General features: G+C 37.2%; 1 protein-coding gene and 1 non-coding gene across 2 annotated transcripts; one reads left to right on the top strand and one right to left on the bottom strand.

Moving 5' to 3' along the window:
• Nucleotides 1–433: 433 nt before the first annotated feature.
• Nucleotides 434–505, bottom strand: trnat-cgu. Its single transcript has one exon. It is a non-coding gene; the product is annotated as a tRNA-Thr (tRNA).
• A 13,553-nt stretch (nt 506–14,058) lies between these two features.
• LOC122824445 (programmed cell death 1 ligand 1-like) lies at nt 14,059–18,153 on the top strand. The gene is made up of 6 exons (XM_044105154.1): nt 14,059–14,243; nt 15,518–15,829; nt 16,615–16,890; nt 16,981–17,072; nt 17,283–17,572; nt 17,666–18,153. The coding sequence occupies exons 1-6, from the start codon at nt 14,177–14,179 to the stop codon at nt 17,718–17,720; spliced, it is 1,092 nt and encodes a 363-aa protein (XP_043961089.1). The 5' UTR covers nt 14,059–14,176; the 3' UTR covers nt 17,721–18,153.
• Nucleotides 18,154–19,943: the final 1,790 nt, after the last annotated feature.

Here is a 19,943-nt window from a genome sequence, read left to right as displayed (position 1 = left end):
AAACAATAATTCAGCAGCTTGGCAGCAACAACGAGGAGAAATGGTTCAATTCTCTCAACATTAATTTAAATCACATTAAAAACCAGATTTAGGAGAACTGGTCTGAACTGGTCTGAACTGGTCTGAACTGGTCTGAACTGGTCTGAACTTCTCCAACCTAAAGACTGAAGAGTTACTTTTACTAGCAGAGAACATTTCAGCAACACGGCAGTTCAGAGAGTAAACATCAGAGTTACTGAACCAATAACCAAAACCATCAATACAAGTTTAAAATAAACCTAAATAAATCAACGACCCATTTATCACTAAAAACTGTCAACGTTGTTCAAATCCCACCCAACAACAAGCTGCTGGCACCAAGCTGATCTTCTGTTGCTTATTAAAGAGGAGAAAAGTTTCCTGAACCAGACAGAGAAACTGAAGCAGCTGTTCCAGGTATGGATGGGGATCGAACCCACGATCTTTGGTTTACGAGACCAACGCCTTACCGCTTGGCCACCACACCCTGACAGCGTTTAAACCAGAACTCGCTGCTGACAGAATCTCCTCAGAATAATGAATCAGGTTGTTCAAAATCAGATAAAGAAATGAGGAAAACGTAGAACTCTTAAGGAAGAAAATGCGTAAAATCGTGTCAAAGTTGCGTTTTGTCAGTAAATATTTAAGACTTAAATAAAGTTAAATGTTGAGAAGAGAAAAGTTTTATTGAAAATATTTGTTCAGAAGAGTTTCTGACATATTCAGAGCTCTTAAAAACAGTTTACTATAAAACATTTTATCTGACAGAAAGTGGCTCTTAGCTGAAGTTCCCATTGAAAATAAAAACCTGAAAAGTGCGGCATGCACTTGTATTTAGCCCCCGTTAGAGAACATGTTGCCAGATTGGATGGAGAGCTTCTGAAAACAAAATTTATTCATTTTTACATCACATTCTCAATTGGATTCATGTCTGGACTTTGACTAGGCCATTCTATCACATCAATATGCTTTAATGTAAATCATCCTGCTGCAGATTTTGTACATTTTAAGGTTTTTTAGAAGTATAAAGGATTCTCTAGACATTCTTGTTACGTCGTTGCAGTTTCTTCTACTGTTTCATTTTAAGAAGTTTTTAAAACCTGGGACGTTGTTTCCTGATCTTCTGTGTAACTTTCTCCCTGACCTTTCTGCTCTGTTCCTGGAAACAAATGATATCATTTGTTATCATCCTGTCATGTCCCAGTCCTGCTGCCGTCGTGTTTCTAAGCGTTGCTGCTTCTGTTGCGTCGCAGGGCAGCGCAGCGTGGCGGAGAAGCCGTCATACTGGTGGATCCTGGGTGTGGTGGCTGCCGGCCTGGTTCTGGTTCTGGCAGGATTACTGGCCTTCCTGAAGCTCAGAGGTGAGACGGCAAATTAACTGAAAGCACCAGAATATTCAGCCAGCTGCACAGTTTTGAGGAAAAACCAGTTTTGGTCTCGGCAGACCTGTAATTTTAGTAAAAGCAGCTTTTCAGAGGTTTGTGTTGCTGACAGAACTCTGCAGAACTTCACTGCAAATATTCAGTTCTGGGCTGGAAACTTTAGTTCATACAGAAATTAAAACGACTGAATGATGAAAAAAATACAAATGAAAAGATAAAAAGAAGATAATTTTATTTTATTTCTACTTTAATTTTCTTCATCAGTTGTATTTTTTATCTTTATCTCAGAGGATTTTAACTTTGTTTTTTATAATTTCTCCATTTTTGTTACATTAAACTTTAATTAGTTCATGTCAGAGTGACTGAGTCAGTAAAGGTCAAAGGTTCAGAAGAAGATAAAAAAACATTTTCAAAAATAAGAGGATTTTTAAATTTGATAAAATTAATCCTTTAACTTAAAGTGATTTTTAACATTTTAAGGTTATTAATAACCCTAAAATAACATTCTTATTATTTTCTAACGTTGATGCCAATAAAACGAGAATGAATTGATTTCAGTTCAATAATTAAGATTTAACTGGATGCTGAAATAAAACCTGTGTGTGTGTGTGTGTGTGTGTGTGTGTGTGTGTGTGTGTGTGTGTGTGTGTGTGTGTGTGTGTGTGTGTGTGTGTGTGTGTGTGTGTGTGTGTTCTCGACTACCAGGAAGAGACAAGAAGCCCAGAGGCCAGACTGATGAAGAGACGGAGCTGAACAGGGTCAAAGGTCAGTCTCCATAAACACAACCTGAACATGTATTTAAGGAATCCTCCACCAGATGGCGCCAGAGGACATTGCTGTAATCAGCAGGCCGTTGCTCTAATGACGTAGTTTGTTATTTAATGGTAAATTATGGAGAAATTACGACTTAAAAATAGATTTTTATACTTTATAAAGTCTTACATTCACATCATCTTCTTTTGATGTCATCATCCATTTCTGTACATTAAGAAACAAATGTAGCTTGATGCTAACATGAATAAACATCAATTTAAACTGATTATTTTCAGTCATTTGTCTTCGAATAAAGTGGTCAGATTAAACCAGAATTATTTAGGTTTTATGAAAATATTCAAACATTAATATAATAAATGTACAATGTTCTGAAATAAAGGCTTAAATCGATCTTTTATAAAGATTTCTTCTGCAAAATCACAAAATCTTATCAAGTATTTTTGGTTTGGTTTCTGGAGCAAACAAAACTATTTTATAAATAACTTTTCAGAAACAAATACGAGCTGGTTTTAATCAATATCATCTTATTGATGAATATGTGCTGGTTCCACTGGCAGATTATTACAGTTATGGGAAAAATAATATGTCAGTGGAACTAGTCTTTAATTTGATTTTAAAAAATAATTATTAAATTAAAACTTTCTCCAGTGTCTTGCTGAAAAGTTACTTCTAAGTAAATTTTTTCTAATTTCAAGTGTCTTAAAAAAACTAGACCAAAATACTTGGTAGGATTTTGTGTTTTTTCAGTGTAAACCAAGCAGATAATTTAAAATTATAAATTAATTTTAGTGTTTTGATGTGTTTCAGATAGAGACGCCTCCCAGTAACCGGCTGTCTGACCGAAGCATCACTGGACTGATTGGACACTGAACTGAAACTTTAAACTTTCCTCTGCCTTCAGAAGAAGATGAGCTGCTTTTCATACTGCTGATGCTCAAACTGGACAGTAAAGTCCCTAAAAGCTGCTTTTTAATGTCTCATCAGGTTTCGGAGCTTCAGAGAATCTTTGAATGAACTTGTTGAATTTATTTTTCTCTAATCTGAGTCTGAATGTTGCTGCAGGGAGTCCTGACTCTGCTGAAGCTGCAGCGGAAATTTACTGGCATAAAAAGAACCAGGAGCGCCAAAAATGATGGTTTGGAGCTTAAACTGGGGTTCTGTGGAGAGGAAATAAGTAGTCAGTATCATACACTGCAAAAACACAAAATCTCATTCAGCCTTTTGGTTCAGTTTCTAGTGCAAATATCTTAATGAAATGAGTCAAATCTAAACTATAAGTAACTTTTCAGATATAGCAGCTTGTTTTAAGTCAATAAGTCTTTAATATTGATAAAAAGATTATTGATTATTTCACTTTTCCAATGTTATCAGTAGAAATAATCTGCCAGTGGAACTAGACCTTTAAGTCAAAATAAAAAAAAAGATACTGACTTAAAATAAACTCCTACATCCTGCTGTAAAGTTCAGTTTTATTTCAGTTCTACTAAATGTTTACATTACAAATTAGATCAAAAATACAGGATGAGATTTGAAAGTTTTTGCAGTTCATAACTCTCTAAAAATCTTCAGTCTGAATAAATCCAGATTTTATTGAGGATAAAATCCAATCCAGTCGGATTCAGACTGTGGAGGATTATTATGTTCATTTCCTGAGTCTAAAGACAACAGAAACATGGCAGAAAGTTGTTTTGGATCTGATGAAAGGTGAAGTCTGATGATGAGGCACCGCAGCATCACGGGTCCTCCACCGTGCCTGACAGGAGCCACAGGGAGCGTTTTCTGACTGAACCACACAGACGCAGTTAAAATGTTATAAGTTGATCAATCAATCAATCAGTTGATGTTTATTGATCATCTGTTTGCTGCTGTTCTTTCACATTTTACTCATCCTAACTGCGCATGGCAGCAGCAGGAACTCAGGTCCGGTTTGCCACTGGGTTTAAACTTTAACATTTTCTCAGAAATGCTTTTGTTTGTTTTTATTTTGATGCGTTTGGGGCAAAACGAGGTTAGAAATGCCTCTCAGCACTGATCATCTAAAAAAACACATCAATAAATAAAAATCACTAAAATGAATCCCATTATACATTATAAAATGTTTTGTAGGATTTTAACCCCACCTGATTAAATCAGAACAAATTAAAATTACATTAAAAGATTTTTCTACATTTTTCATCTTTAACAGAGGAGATATATATTTTATACTGAAGGTGTAACCTGCCTTTTAAACGTGTGATGAATAAAGTTTTTATTAAATCAAACAGAATCAGTTTTATTGTGACTTCAGTAAAACAGATTATTTTAATATCTTATGAATAACTGCATAAGAGGAGCTCATAATGCAGAATCATTTCCACCTGAACTTCATTTTATAACTTATGGGTTTGGCATGTTGAGTCATCTGGTCAAGTTTCATGTTCAGTTTAATGATTTTATGGTTTTTCTTTCATCTCATCAAGTTTCATGTTCAGTTTAATGATTTTATGGTTTTTCTTTCATCTGTTCGTCTCTCCTGGTTTTATTTCCACCGTCTCTCTGCCCAGTTTCTGCTCCTCCACTTTAACCTGCCTGCTGCTGAATCTTCTCATGCTGCTGGTTTTCCTGCTTTTTTCTGTTTGTCATGTTTTAAAATTGGACTCTGGAACTAAATTTGTTGTTGACCTTTGACCTCTCCCTCTAAACTCTCGTTCTCTGTTAATTATTGTTTTATGAACACCAGGCTGGTGAAGTGTGGTGTTATAGATGAAAGAGTGAATTATAATAATATACATACTGTATGTGAACGCCAAGCGGACCGGAGACTGTTCCAAAAGCAGGACGTGGACTACAGCGCAGGGCATTCTGGGTAAAAACAGAATGCCCTCATAATGAACAAACCAGAATATTAACCTTTTAAAATACAGCAGTCTGAAACTGTAAGGGGAACTTTGTACGTATTTCTGCTCCATAACAGTGCTGGAGGATAAAACACTGTTATAGGTAATAAATGAAACGATGGAATCAGCTGATCATTGGAGGCCACCATCAATTTCTACAATAATGACAATAAATATATTGAACAATTTACCTAAACCAACTGGTGACCCCAACAGTCTGCTCTGCTCCCACCTCCAACCACAAAGTCCAGTAATGATAGAAATAAACTCAGTTTGTGGGGTTAAATAAAATCTAATGCATCAGTTCCAGTTTTATTAAAGGCTTAATAAAACATTAATAAGAGGCTGCAGTAGTGGGAGGAGACGTTCTGCCCTGTCAGCTGCTCAGTTAAACATTTCCAGTCTGACAAGGTGTGAGTCGAGACAACATGGTCGTCTTCAGGTTCTTTCTGATTTTGGGTTTTTTTAACTTGTGGACTTTTACATCAGGAGGTGAGATTCACTTTTACACTCTTTCCTTTCCTGATGTTGTGTTTTTATCCTCATGTTGTTGTGGTAGATTTCACTTTGAAAAAGAGGAAAACAAAGTAAATCCAATAAGTAATGTGACTAAATCTTTTATTTTATTCACCCCAACGATGTTTAAACAAAATGCGTTTAGCCTTCAGATGCTAAGAAACTGTAGAAATGTCCAAAAAGTTTTGGATACAGACACAAGAAACTTTGACCTGGAATGTCCACCTATCTAATCTCTGTGGTTGATAGGTGTCTAGATCACAGCTGTCTAGAAAAGGCTTGAACTCTCCTGTTGTCCTAAAATAACATTTTAACACAGTGGTGGGTCATTTTGACCTGAGGACAACAGGAGGGTTAAAGAAAAACTAAACTTTAAAATGTTAAACTAGTTTTGTTGTATCAAAGATGGAGGCTTAGTTTCAGTTTTTTTCTTGTCATACTGGATGAGTAACATTCTCACATGAAGATATTCTTCATTTCTTTAACAATCATGTCATCTTTCTATCTGACAATCTTTGTTACTTTTGTTTCCTTATTGGCTCTGGATGTAAATAAAAATTATTCCAAGTGTGTCTTTCTGCACAACCACACACCTTTAAATAAATCAGGAATGATTGTGTCATAAGTTTTGGTAAATGGTGACAGAAATGATAAAGGCCAGACATAATTCAAACCAATCAGAGAAACCCTGACCGACGCCTCCAGAACAGGAATAATATTTGGCTGTAAAACCAAAACGTAACTCAGTCAGGGTGTGTTAGATAACTCTTCCTCCAGTACAATCAAACGAATGACTTCTGCAGCAGGAATGCATCTTGAAGTTCAGGTTTGTGGTTCCACAAGTTTGAAATTTCGCTCTGCTAAAAACTTACAGAGGAGTTTAACTGAGAACATGGAGCAACCAAACTGAGCTAAATATCACAGCAGGTTGTGAAATGGAGGTAAAACCAAATGGTTCTCAGTATTTCTCTAATGAATTGAATATCTAAATATCATGATGTTATTTGTATTTGCAGAACCACAACAGGTTTTTTTTCTACCAGTTCTGCACATCTAGAGATTAAAAACTCTTCCAGTGTTTCTTTATAAAATAACTCCAGTTCAGTCGGACTGAACAAAGTACATCTGGAAACATCGACTGTTTAAAGTACCAACACATCTTCAGAAATCATTCATTCACTCATTCATCTAAACCAGAGCTCTCAAACTGCATTTCCTGAGCTGAAACAGACTGACAGTAAAATATCAATGAATGTTTTCACTCATTGATACTAATAAAGTTTGAGTCGTGTTTGTAAAACTTACAGGACTGGCCATGAATTCTTCTCAATCTGAACTGGAGAAGCTTTTCTTCAACAAGACATAAAGAATTTATAGCTTCTATGTCATGTATAATAAATCTTTATCAAATCTTCATCTCTAGTTTAGCATCTTCTCAGTCTAGTTAAATATTCATGTTTCAGTCAGACCTTTGCGTGAACTAACAGACATTTATCCGACAGTTTGATGCTGCTCAGCCTTAAAAAAGGTCGATGTTTTTCAGTGACCAGCCCCAATATTTTCTCCTTCGTGTCTTTCAGATACTGAGGTCTCCTGCCAGTTCAGAACCGATTGCATCCTGCCTTGTTCGTTTAATACTGGCAGTCAGGTCGTCATCCACTGGATCGTTAAGCCAGGAGAAATCCAGGTTCACTCCTACTACTACGACCAGGATCAGCTGACTCTGCAGAACCAGCGGTATCAAGGCCGGACGTCGCTGTTCACTGAGCAGTTGGGTCGGGGCAACGCCTCACTGCGGCTGAGAGACGTAGCCGTTCAGGACGAAGGCAGATATCAGTGCTACAGCAGCACCGTCAACGGAAACAAGGAGACATACATCCAGTTAAAGGTTTATGGTAAGAAAACATTCAAACACTGGATTCTCTCAAACACTCAGCTGCATTGAAACACGTCTTTCCCAATGCAGACTGACTCTGACTCAATGACTAAAGTCCATCATCATGTTAATCTTTGACACACCTTAAAACCTGCACAGCTACATTTCTAACATAGTCAGTAGGTCTAATTTAAGACCTTTAAATGGCCTATACAAAACATGTTCATTCCATATTTTTGCACAAACTCTGTCTTAGATAATGAGTCTTTAGTTTCAGAAGGAGCTGTTTTAGGGCGTCTGTCACTTTAAATCCATATCAGCTGCTGGCCACGCCCCCATCTTAACCTTTACAATCATTATGTGAAAATGGCCACAAATAGATGTACATCTTTGAAAAGCAGAGGTGGAGCCTCCTGCACAACCAGCAAGAATGCAGCAAGTGGTTTCTGGATGGTAAATCAACAACAAAACACTTGTTTGTCCAGCAGCCATTGTGCAGAGAACACAGCGGTAGAACCAGCTGACCAAATACATAAAATCCAAGGAAAACATTTTACTAGCTAACATAGCTAATAGAAGCTAGCTTGTTAGCAAACACACAAATTAGAGTTGATACTGACATATACATACAAGTATTTTTTTTAAAATATGTTTTCACTGTAAGTTGTTTTAAAGTGTTTCATAGGTAAAGTTGGACTGGATGGAATAATTAGTTGTTCCCTCTGGGAGTCTCTGGTTTCACTGGGTTTCATATCTTCTTCAGATTCAGAAGGAAAGAAAATGGCCACAAGGATTTGATTTTAGTTGAGACAGTTTTTGAAACGGCTGCATTTCTGTCTAAACAATAATCAGCTCAAAATCCCATTTCATCATCTTGTAAAGTTAGTTAAGGTTCAAACTGCTGAGTCCTGATCCAGTGAGCAGCTCAGGAATCAGTCAGAGGTTTGGCATCTTTTAGCCAGAAACTGTTGAGGACCAGCAACAAGTTGGAAACTTTATGTTACAAAATGAGTTTGTATTTTAGAGAAAAACGTTTGTGTTCGCCTGGTTCTGACCTCGGTCAGCACCTGGACAGAGACGCTGCCAGAAGAGGCCGATAGTTTTGTTCAAGGTTGTGAACCTCGGAGCTGATACTGGAAAACCCTGAAGTCTGTGGAAAGTTACAAATCTTAAAAAAACTCAGACGTTTTATTAAAACAACAGGGTCCTATTGACACAAGTAATAAAAGAAATAAACCGATAGACCAAATAAAACATCAAGAGTTATTAATCGTTCAGAACGAAAGCAGGAAACAGCATGAGGCCAAAATGTAGGAGTAAAAAAAAACCCTGTAATCTGGGTGAAGAATGTTTGATTACAGTTTTTAAATTCCTCAGGCTTTAAGGTGAAAAAAGAGGAATTTACTTTTTAAAACTCCCTCTTCTGGTCAGAGAACAGTCATTATTTCACAATTACTTAAGAAAATTCCTCCTGTATGTTACTAATAAACCAAAAAAAGAAAAAAAGATTAAGGTTAAATGGTTAAAATATATTTCAAAAATAAAACAGAAAGTAATTCTTTCCTGAAACTATGATAAAACTCCTCAGTCATCTGAAATATTCCAGGTGAGAAGATTCTTTCACTTCCAGTTCTGATCTGCAGCTGATGGTGTTCCTCAGGGCTCCATCTCCACACCTTTACTGTTTACATTATAGATAAAACAAACTAACTGCAGTTATGTCTGGGATTTTATTCTTGTAATTCATCTGTCTTTTTTCTTTTTTATCAATTTGTTTAGTTTCTGGGTAAATAATTATAAATAATACCCAAACAATAAGGCATCAAAATAAATAATAAACTGTAACATAAATAATAAACACAAACATATACTGGGTGTAACTCAAACTATCTCTTCAGTGGTTTCCATGGGAACCAAGTTTGGTCTAAATTAAATTTTTCCTTCCAGACGCCAAACTATTTATTTCCTCTGACAGAGTGACTGGAAACGACGTGAGAGTCTGAGACACTCTGACAGCGATGAGTAGGAATCATAAACTTTACTAAAGACTGGAAAATATTTATTTAAGAAACCAGAAACTAAAGAATGGAAAGGAACTATGATGAACTGGTCAGATGTACGGATTCAAACCAGAACAACAGAGAAAAATGAGTTAAACTACATAAAATACAGAGAAATGAACATGGAAATACCTGAACAATATAAACCAGAAAATGTCTGAAGGAAGCACGTCCCCATCACAGGTTGATGTTCCCATAAAACTGTTGACTCGGGTTTAAATGTGTTTTTGTTTCAGCTCCGATTAAAGAAGTCACCATCAGGAAGTCGAAGGATAAACTCACCTGCAGTTCAGACGGGATCTACCCTGAACCCAAACTCACCTGGACCATCGGCTCCCAGTATGATCCACCAGAAAAACCCAACATATTGACCACTGACTCTCAACTTTACAGCATCAGCAGCTCCATACCTCATAACCTCAACGCCCCTCATGATGCTGCTACCTGCAGCATCAGCACAACCAAAGACCAGAAGAAAGCTACTTTGATGGAGCAGGGTAGGCGGCCATGTTCCTGTTTCTGGTGAATATTCGTGTTTAGTTGTTAAATCTTGTGTGTTTATTTACTTTTAGCTCAAATAAACAGTTCAACCACAGAAACAACAGTTGAGTGTCAGCGTTTGGACGCTCTTCCGGATCGGATCGTCTGGAGATTCAACAACAACGATCTCATCCTGACGCAGAGCCGAGGTGAAGCGTTTGAGGCGACAGCGGAGTGGGCGGAGCATGTGAAGGAGGTTTCATCACAAGGAACCCTGACACTGATAGGTCTAAAGCCGAAACATGAGGGAACGTACACCTGTGAATCCAGTAATGCCAAGGAAACCGCCATGGCAACGACACCGCTACATTTAGTGGAAAGTAAGATCCAGATTATTGCTCCTAATCTCTGGTTTATCATGAGAAACAACAAGAAGAAAAGATTTTAAATCCGTTTTCACACCTGTGGTTCGTTCAGCGAACCAGAACCCGTCACTATAAACCAGGCGCCATCATTCTGATACCTAAATACGTCTGGAGAGGAGAACCAGATGGAAACAGGAAACAGGAAACAGGAAACAGATTCTGAGCCAGTAGAAAAATCATCATCTGTAGTTTGTTTCTATAGATGTATAGAAACCACAACTAAAACATATTTTCACTTTTGTTTTTATGTGCAGTCTCTGTGTTACACATAACTTGTGTAAAATTTGTTTCTCTTTGTTATTTTTCTTTTCTGTTGTAGATGGAGGGACTTCAGTCGTTGTTGCAGTAGTGATTGCAGTAATCATAATAATAATAATTGCCATTGCAGCTGCATTTTATATATGGAGACAGAAGGTAGGATTATTTCTCCTTTTCTGTATCTGTTATTGTTTATTATTGTTTCAAATTTATAATTTGAAAATAGATTAAATTACATGCTAAACTCATTTGATAAACAGTAGCATTTAACCAGACTTTGAAGCAGATATTAAGATAATTTATTTATTACTGATAAATGTTTCCTCCAATAAGTTCATGATGACTAACTGAGGAATTTTGCTTTGTTTTCAGATGCTTTGCTTTAAGAAATACCAGCCTGCTCCCATGTGTCACCAAGTTGAATCTTTAAGTCTCTGAGAGAACAGAACCGGTTCTTCGTTCTGGTCCGGTTTGGACTCAGAGTCGATCCAAGAACTATTTTTATGGCCTCAGATTGAGCCACGATGAACAACCAACTCCACAGAATCAGACGTCAAGGCAGCAAAAATGGTTTTAAAAGACAAACTGTTTTTCTTTGGACTCTGGCTGCTTATTCATCCATTTATAATCCAGTAATTCTTTTATAGATCAGAGTTGAACGTCATTCAACTCTGATCTATAAATCATTCATACATTAAAAACCTTCAACAAGGTATGAAGTGAATCCATGAAAAATTGGGGGGAAAAATTTAAATTAGGATACGACCTTCCAGTGACAAGTTTTAAAGACACAAGAGAAGAAATCCAGCATCATGTTTGATCTGATGTGACTCCCATTCACTCTGCCTTGCTGTCGTTCTAAAGTAAAGTCTTGAAAACCTTCAGAAACACTGAAGAACAATCGTTTCTGCTGCGTTGTTCTGGTCCGCTGCCGTCCGTCACAGAACGGGGAGAACAGCTTCCTGTGTGTTGAGCTCTTTATCGTCCAGGAGACCTGCTGACCGTCAGAGAGCTTCCTGCAGGATCTGCTTTGGGATCCTGCAGGATCTGCTTCGGGATCCTCCAGAATCTGTTTGTCAGATTTTTCTCAAAGATTTGTTACCTCAACTGGACCTTGGGAGGAAGAACCAACAGATGACAGGATGGCAGAACCCTGAGATGAAGCTCTGTGGTGCTGAGACTGGATTTAATAATTTATATATTTAAAACACTTTTTGCACTGTAAATAATGAAGGGGTTGTATTAAGTTGTTATCTACCTCACTTTTTAAAAACATTATGAAGAATAATATTATTTTCTGTCTTTACGCCGGAAGAACAAATTCTAAGAATGTTTAAAAATATCAGTTGTTACTTGTAAATTGATCTAATTGGTAAAATTTGCACTTTCTGACTTTAAAAATGGATCCATCTGATGTGAGGATGAAAATATCTGCTGAATGCAGCAGATTTAAAAGTCCAACAGCTGTAATGCAATTTTTACTACTGCAGCAGAAACGTGCAATACTTTAAAGTTTTACATAAATACACTAAAATGAGATGAAGGTAATTTGACTGATTTGTAATTGTTAAACGTTTCTGTCTCTGTTTGTTTTATTATTTTATGTCTTCATACATTTTATGTTTTGTACTTTAAATCTCTGTATTGCTCAAAGTTTCAGCTATAATGTTTAATTCTGTTTTGATTCTGTTTTCTCTTTCCAGATGTTTGATTTAGTTACTTTTTAAATATTATTAATATTTCTGATGAGTTGGACAGCCTCTGACCATCACCCTAATCTCTCCCTCCCTCCATATATTCTCTCTGGACTCTATCTGGGCCGCACCAGAACTATAAGGGTACTACCATTAAGGTGAAAACAATGATCAAAGATTAGGATTAGGATTACCATAATCCTAAATAATTTTGCTTTAATTACAGAGTTTTAAATGATCTTCCTCATCACATGACATTTTGTTTATTTTTATCTGAAAGTTGAATGTTTTAAACAATAAAAATATAAATATAAAATGACTCTGTCTGTAAAATTCACGACACCGCCCCTTTAAGAGCAGCTTTAATCTGCGTCTCCTCATGGTTTAATTCTCCAGTTTAAATAAAAATAAACACTCAGACATGGAAATGTTTCACTTCAGTACAGTTTTACACTTATTACATTTCAATTTTAATTAAATATCACTTAATATCAATAAGGCTACACTTTGAAACACCTTTTTAATAATCCAAATTAAATTTAAGCTTCATTGACAATAAAGATCAGTCCACAAACAAAAACACTGCTGACTGGAGAGGTCAAAGGTCATGCCTTAGTAATGGTGACTCATTGTCACATTAAATCAGGGGCTGCACGGTGGTGCAGTTGGTTGAGCTGTTGCCTTGCAGTATGAAGGTTCTGGGTTCGATTCCCGGTCTGGGTCTTTCTGCATGGAGTTAACATGTTCTCCTTTATTCATTCACTGTTAACTTAAAGTAAAGTATTAAATCATTACTTGGGAAGTTAAAGTTATTATTTTAATTAATATTTCTCCTGCTCATGTTTCCTACTCTTATAGAAAATGTATATTTTCTGTTCATATGGTGCTGATGAGATTCATCTACAGAGAATAAATAAAATATTAAATAAAAGAAAAGATGTCACTGAGTTGAGCTGGAGGAAACTGGCCTTATCCAAATGTGGGCCAAGCTGAGGAGTTTCCACAGAACAAAACTCTGGACACTCAGACACACTTCTAAAAATACCCACAGCTGCCAGTGGGAGTTTAAAATGACCTACAGAGTGCAACACTCACACACTTAAACTCATTTAAACTCATTTAAACTTTGTGGCATCAAAACGACGCAGATCATTTTTTACTGCCTGACCTGAAATCAGACTAAACCTGTTCAGGTCAGTTACATTTAGCAAAAAGTATTTCTATTTCCTAAATTTCAGAAAAATGAGGGATAATTCACACCGATTACAGCTGTTGACCTTTGACCCCATGAACAAAAAGCTGCAACGTTGGAGTGAAATATTGAGCAAATATAAAAGAAATGACAAAAGATTGAACTTTATGGTCTGAATTTGAGAACTTTATAAATTTAAAACAAAGTTAACCTGAAGACTCATTGACCTCCAATCTGCATTTTGTTCAACATTTAATGTCATTATGGCTTCATGATGAGTTCTTTAACAGGTTATGATTATTTTAACTTTTCTCATATTTCCAGGATTGTTACAGTTTGTGATTGACATAAATCTACAGCGAGTCTTTATTCAGTGAGAAACAGATTCTGACCTGATATCCAGTCCTACTTTTATTTAAAACATAAACCTTCCTGATTTGAATAAAATGTTCTTCCTGTTCTGCTGTAGAGGCTGAAGCTGCCTGATAGTTTTTGTTTCCTTGTTTTGTCTCTGAGGAGCAACATGGGAGCTGGTTCATGATTCCAGTTTGGTGAGATGTTTTAAATCTCCGTCACGCCTTTTCCCTCCCGTCAGCTCAGCCGTCGGCTGATACCCGACCAGACGATGACGGAGATGAAGTGTGTCGTGTTTTGGGGCGTCGTGACGTTTTTCTGGACCCTCTGCAGAGGAGGTGAGAGACACATTTACAGATTATTCAGATTTATTTTAATCCAGCTTCACCTGCTTTTACTGGGATGTTGGATAATTGAGACCAGAGCAGGAAACAGACCAGATTAAATGATTTGACTGATATTAGAATCAGTGACTCGTTGTAACTTCTAAGACAATTATTTTAAATAAAAAATGATATGCATCACAACTGAAACCAGAATAATATGCTGGTTTGGTGTTATTTAATGTAAATTAAAAATATTTCTACTGTTACAAACCAATAAGCTCTGAGTTTGACACAGCTGAGTGTTTTAGATGATAACTGCATTCTGTGTTTAATAAAACACTTTGAAATACGTCCTAAAGGTGAGGTCAAACATTAATAAATAAACTAACCTGAGAGACAACAGGAAGGACAGAAGCTGCTGAAACACCAGAACCAACAAACAGAACCAACAGAACCGGACTGAAAACATTCCTTCAAAATCACACAGCAAACAGAACAGGAAGGAAAATTATCACAGGGCTGTAATATAAAGATCGATACAGATTTTATTAAACTGGGTCCAAACAACAGGTGGGTGTTGAGAAATAAATAAATAGTAACAGAATCAATTTGAAGATTGTCTCAGGATTGTTATTTTTATTTTGTAATAAAACTATCAGAGCTCAAAGTGGAAACATCAGGCAGGTTACAACACAACACAACACAAAACAAAACCTGCACGAGGAAATAAATCGGTTAGGAAAACAGCCGGCGGTGCGACGCTGCCACCTAGTGTTTAATTATCGAATTATAATAGTCTGGGAGGAAACACGAAATCTTACCAAGCTGTTTTCTTTAGTTCCCTGTACAAATATCTTAATACGGTTTAAACAAGACAAAACTAACTGACATCAACTTTACAGGAGCTTATTTTAAGTCAATAGTTCTTTAATATTGATTTTTATCAAATCCTGGTAAATTATTTCACTTCTAACATGGGAAAAAAAAATTGTTATAAGAGGAGCAAATAATTTTTCATCAATATTCAGAAGCTATTGACTTAAAATAAACTCTTTTATGTTGTTGAAAGGTTATTTGTTAGTGTTGTTTTATTTCAGGAGCAATAAGATTTTTGAACTAGAATATTTTATATTTTTGCAGTAATAAATCAGTATTTCTTTCTACTTTCAGATGCTGCTTGTATATTTTTACATTCATATAAAACAAGGAAAGCAAAAAGTTTAGGTTTTGATCTAATTTCATATATTTCCATGGATATTAATGTAGATTTCTTCTGTCTGCTCCAGACGTCTCCTGTGTTTTCAGTCAGGTCTGCTTCCTGCCATGCAGCTTCCAGCCGGCCGACCAACCGGCGGTCCACTGGACTCGTCTGGCAGCAGCAGAATCTGTGGTTCATTCTTACTATGACGGCAGAGACCAAGTCCAACACCAGAACCAGAACTTCAGAGGCCGGACGTCCCTGTTTGTGGACCGGGTGTCCTCAGGAAACGCCTCTCTGCTGCTGACCGGAGTGAAGGTCCAGGATCAAGGCAGATATTTGTGCAACTGCAGCACCTCAGCAGGAACCAGGCTGGCAGTCATCAGAGTCTCAGTGGACGGTGGGAACCAGGAGATTATTTAAACATCTTAATCATGTCCTGAAAATCTAAGAACCTGCCATCAGATCCATCTGTTCTTTACTTTTATCTTTAATTCGCCAAACATTCATGTTTTTCTCTAGTTTCTACTACAAATTTCTTAGTAAACTTGAAATAAGACAAACTTAAAAGTGACTTTTGAGCTTATTTAAAGTCAACAATTCCTTCAGATTGAGAAAAAAAGTACTGATGAGAGCTGGCAGATTATTTCTCTTGTAACATGGAGAAAATTTATTTTTATTAGTGAAATAATCCACCAGTGGAACTGTAATTAAAACAGTTCCGCTGGTGAAACGTTGTCCTTTGTTTTGTTTTTTTCATTCTTATATATAATAATGTGTGACAGTTTGTGTCAGTGAAATTCATTAACTTGAAATACTTTGCAGAACGGCACTTTACGAAGTTCGGTCCGTTTACTTGCTGGTAGATAAGCCACTTTCAATATGGCGGACTCTATAACGTATCGCAACAACGGGCCGACCCGCCCATGCGATAACTTCCGGTTCAAAAGTACTGTCGTCCAATCAGCGATCTCTCAGGTCTCCAACAGGGACAAACCCTTTCCGTTTCGTTAAAGTTGTTGTGGTTTTATCATTTGTAATTGTTTTTTGTTAATGTTGTTGTGGTTTTGTAATTGTTTTTTGTTGATGTTGTTGTGGTTTCCACCTCAGGGCCACCGTAGGTATGGAAATATTTACACTAGAAAATAAAAAGACATTCTTGTTTTTGTAATAAATGTCTCGCAGCTCCGGTAAAGACGGTCAACCTTCGACAAGCAGAGAACCGGGTCGTCTGCAGCTCGGACGAGATCTACCCTGAACCGAACCTCACCTGGTCCACCGAGCCGCCGTCCGAATTCGTCCTCCAGAGCTCGACTCTGGTGCAGCGGACCGAGCAGCAGCTGTTCAACATCAGCAGCTCCCTGAAGGTTCCGCACAACGACACGGACCTGACCTACGTCTGCACGGTCAGAACCCGCAGGAACCACCAGACCAGCAGGCTGGAGAACCCGAAAACAGAAGGTGATTGTTTTAAAGTCATCCGGTCATTTAAAAACAAGCAGAGTTTAAATTAAACCCGAACGTCTTGATGTGAACATGCTGTGTGTTCAGGTCGAGTTCAGGGGCTGGGGATAGTTGTTGGAGTCATTTTGGTGTCAGTGTCAACCATGGCGGTTCCGTTCTGTGTTGAAAAATGTACCAAGGTAAGCCTGAGTTATTCTTCTGTTGAAGCGGTGAATAAATGCATAATTATAAACAATATCTCCCAATATTCATATATTTATGGTTAAATGTATCTTAAGAGAAAAAAAAGACTATTAGAAGTCAAATTCTTCATTTGTTTGAATAAACTTTGAAACTAAAGCCGATTCTGATCAGTGGAAATGTTGATGGATGTTTCTGTTTCCCTTCAGTCCAGGAAGTCCAAACGATCCCGGCAGCAGAACATTTCCATAGAAGAACAACAACTAGAGAATAGACTAATCAGCAGTCATCTAGAAGAAGAACAACCAGGGAATGGACCAATCAGCAGTCATCTAGAAGAAGAGCAACCAGGGAATGGTCCAATCAGCAGTCAGCTAGAAGAACAGCAACCAGGGAATGGACCAATCAGCAGTCATCTAGAAGAAGAACAACCAGAAAATGGTCCAATCAGCAGTCAGCTAGAAGAACAACCAGAAAATGGACCAATCAGCAGTCAGCGGTAAACCAGCTGCACTGTAAACTGTTTTTTCCAGTATTTCACTTTTGCTGTTCAGTGTTTTGCAGGACTAAAATCTCTCATTTGTTTTCCCAGGATCCTGGAGGAGACTCCACCCACAGAGGAAACTCAGAGTCACCAAACAGGTTAAACTGCACTGGGTGGAGCTGAAAACGAGCTGACCTCTCTGGGAATAATGGACCCGATGGCGTCCTGAGCTTCAGGGAAACTGAGCCAGAACCAGAACCAAACTGGTCCATCTGAACCAGAACTCTGAGGAGATTCTGGTTCTGTTAAATGAACTTTCTGACCTGCTGCTGTCAGACAAACAGAACCAGTGAACTGATGTTGAGATGAGGCACTTCATGTTGTTGCACTTATTTCTTCTAAATTGATATATTTCAGGTTTTCTTGCTGTTTTTAGGTAAATCTGCTACATTTTCATCCATCAACAGGTTAAGATAATTTGTTATTGTTAATTATTGTCTTAAAACAAGTTGCTTTATCTTGCTAGAGTTGCTTTGAAGGTATTTTTATCTTATTTCAACTGTACAGAAACATTTGCACTAAAAACTAGATCATAACTCTTGGTATGATTTTGTGTTTTTGCAGCAGTGAGACAGAAACCAGCCTGTCAGGTTCTGAACACAGAGTTTCACAGACTTGGTGCTGAAACATTAAAATGTTAAAAAATGCAGAAACAAGCAGTGAAAACCTCACCAAGCTGAAAACCTGAGCAATGAGCTGCAGCTCTTCACTGTGAAAAACCAGATTTTTGTAGCAAAGTGTGCAGAATGTTTCACTGCAGATCCAAACTGTGGATCAGTCGGTACAGAAGAGAAGAACCTCCAGTAATTTATTGTGATAAATATATTTTCTTTTTCCTTATTAAATCTGAGACAAAAACACTCAGAAAATGTGAAGATAATTAAAGTCTGTGCTGCACTGAAGGCTGCAGTCAAATGAAATTATTCCCCTACAGGTAGAGTTTTTACTCCTAAGGGGTGTAACGTTTGCAGTGATAATATTGGACACTGACTGTTTTGTAATGTTTGTTAAAGTACATTTTGAGGACAAAGCCAAAACAGTTTCAGTTTCAGCAGCAGACGTCACTAGATAGAAACGAATGAAGCATCTGATAATGAACCTGTGAATAAAACAATGAGATTCATTTCTTCATGAGGTTCATTTGGTCATCAGGAAGAGGAAGAACAGGAAACATGGTGAACACAGAGGGTTAGACGTACCGTGTAGGACAGGGGTGGTCAGTCCTGGTTCTGGAGGGTCGGCGTCCTGCAGCTCTAGAGTCTCTCTGGTCCAACAACCTGAATCCAACAGCTGAATCTCCTCAGTGGAGTCGGGTTCTCCAGAGTCCTGCTGATGACCTCATTATTTGACTCAGGTGTGTTGAAGTGGAGACACATCTAAAGGTTTCAGGAGACCGGACCTCTGGCCTGGAGTTGCCCACCTCTGGTGTAGGATCAATAAGAATGATCAGTAATAGTTGATAATCTGTGGGGAAGCTGCAGCTCCACAGAACCGCCCAGTTCCCTGACAGGAGTTTACCTCATCGACTTATAAACCGGTCAGACCAGCCTGCTGGTGTCCACTAGTTAAAAAAATGAAATAGAAAGTAAAATCCTTTAGACTGTTTCACAGGCAGGATGATTTATGATCCATGTTTCTGTAATAACTTGCATTATGGTTGAGATTTTGTTCTTTCTGTTTTTGGTGATCCAAACATTAATTTGTTCTGGTACAAATGAAGGTAAGTTAAATATTTCTTCTATTCTCAGTTTGATCTCATTTCCTCAACAACAGTATCAGTTTTTTAAACGGTGGACAAAAAAAGAACATAAAAAATGTTATACTTAAAGATTGAGGTATGTAATAATTATTTAGTCAAGTTTATTGACAAATAATTTGACTTTACTTTTCATGTAGTGATGTTTTAAATATAAAAATGTGAATTTGGTGGGACGAGTTTGAGTTTTAAATAATAAAGTGTATATTTAAAAAGTTAGGAATTGTTTAGTTTATCATAGTTTACAGAAATAAAATGGTGTAAATGATACCTGAGCTTTATTAAAACTAAAATGATTCCAAAAACTAAAACTTTGAGAGTGAAGGAAAATTCATTCTTCAGTTGTTCTGTTAGCAGTTTCTTTTCATGCCTCTCCAAGATTATTCAAATATTAAAGGTAAATACATAATTTGCAAGAGCAGAGAAATTCAGTTTTTGGGCATTAAACACAATCAAGAATCTGAAAACATTGTCAAGAACCTCCAAACTACAACTTCAAGAACAGAAAGACGTCGTTTTATTTTTTAAACCTGTGAAGGATGAAGACAGTTCTCTGTTTTCATGCTGAAT

Source organism: Gambusia affinis, linkage group LG21, assembly GCF_019740435.1.
Source record: "Gambusia affinis linkage group LG21, SWU_Gaff_1.0, whole genome shotgun sequence".
Classification (NCBI taxonomy): domain Eukaryota; kingdom Metazoa; phylum Chordata; class Actinopteri; order Cyprinodontiformes; family Poeciliidae; genus Gambusia; species Gambusia affinis.
Note: the sequence above shows the minus strand (reverse complement) of the source record. Positions and strands in the feature narration are given on the sequence as shown.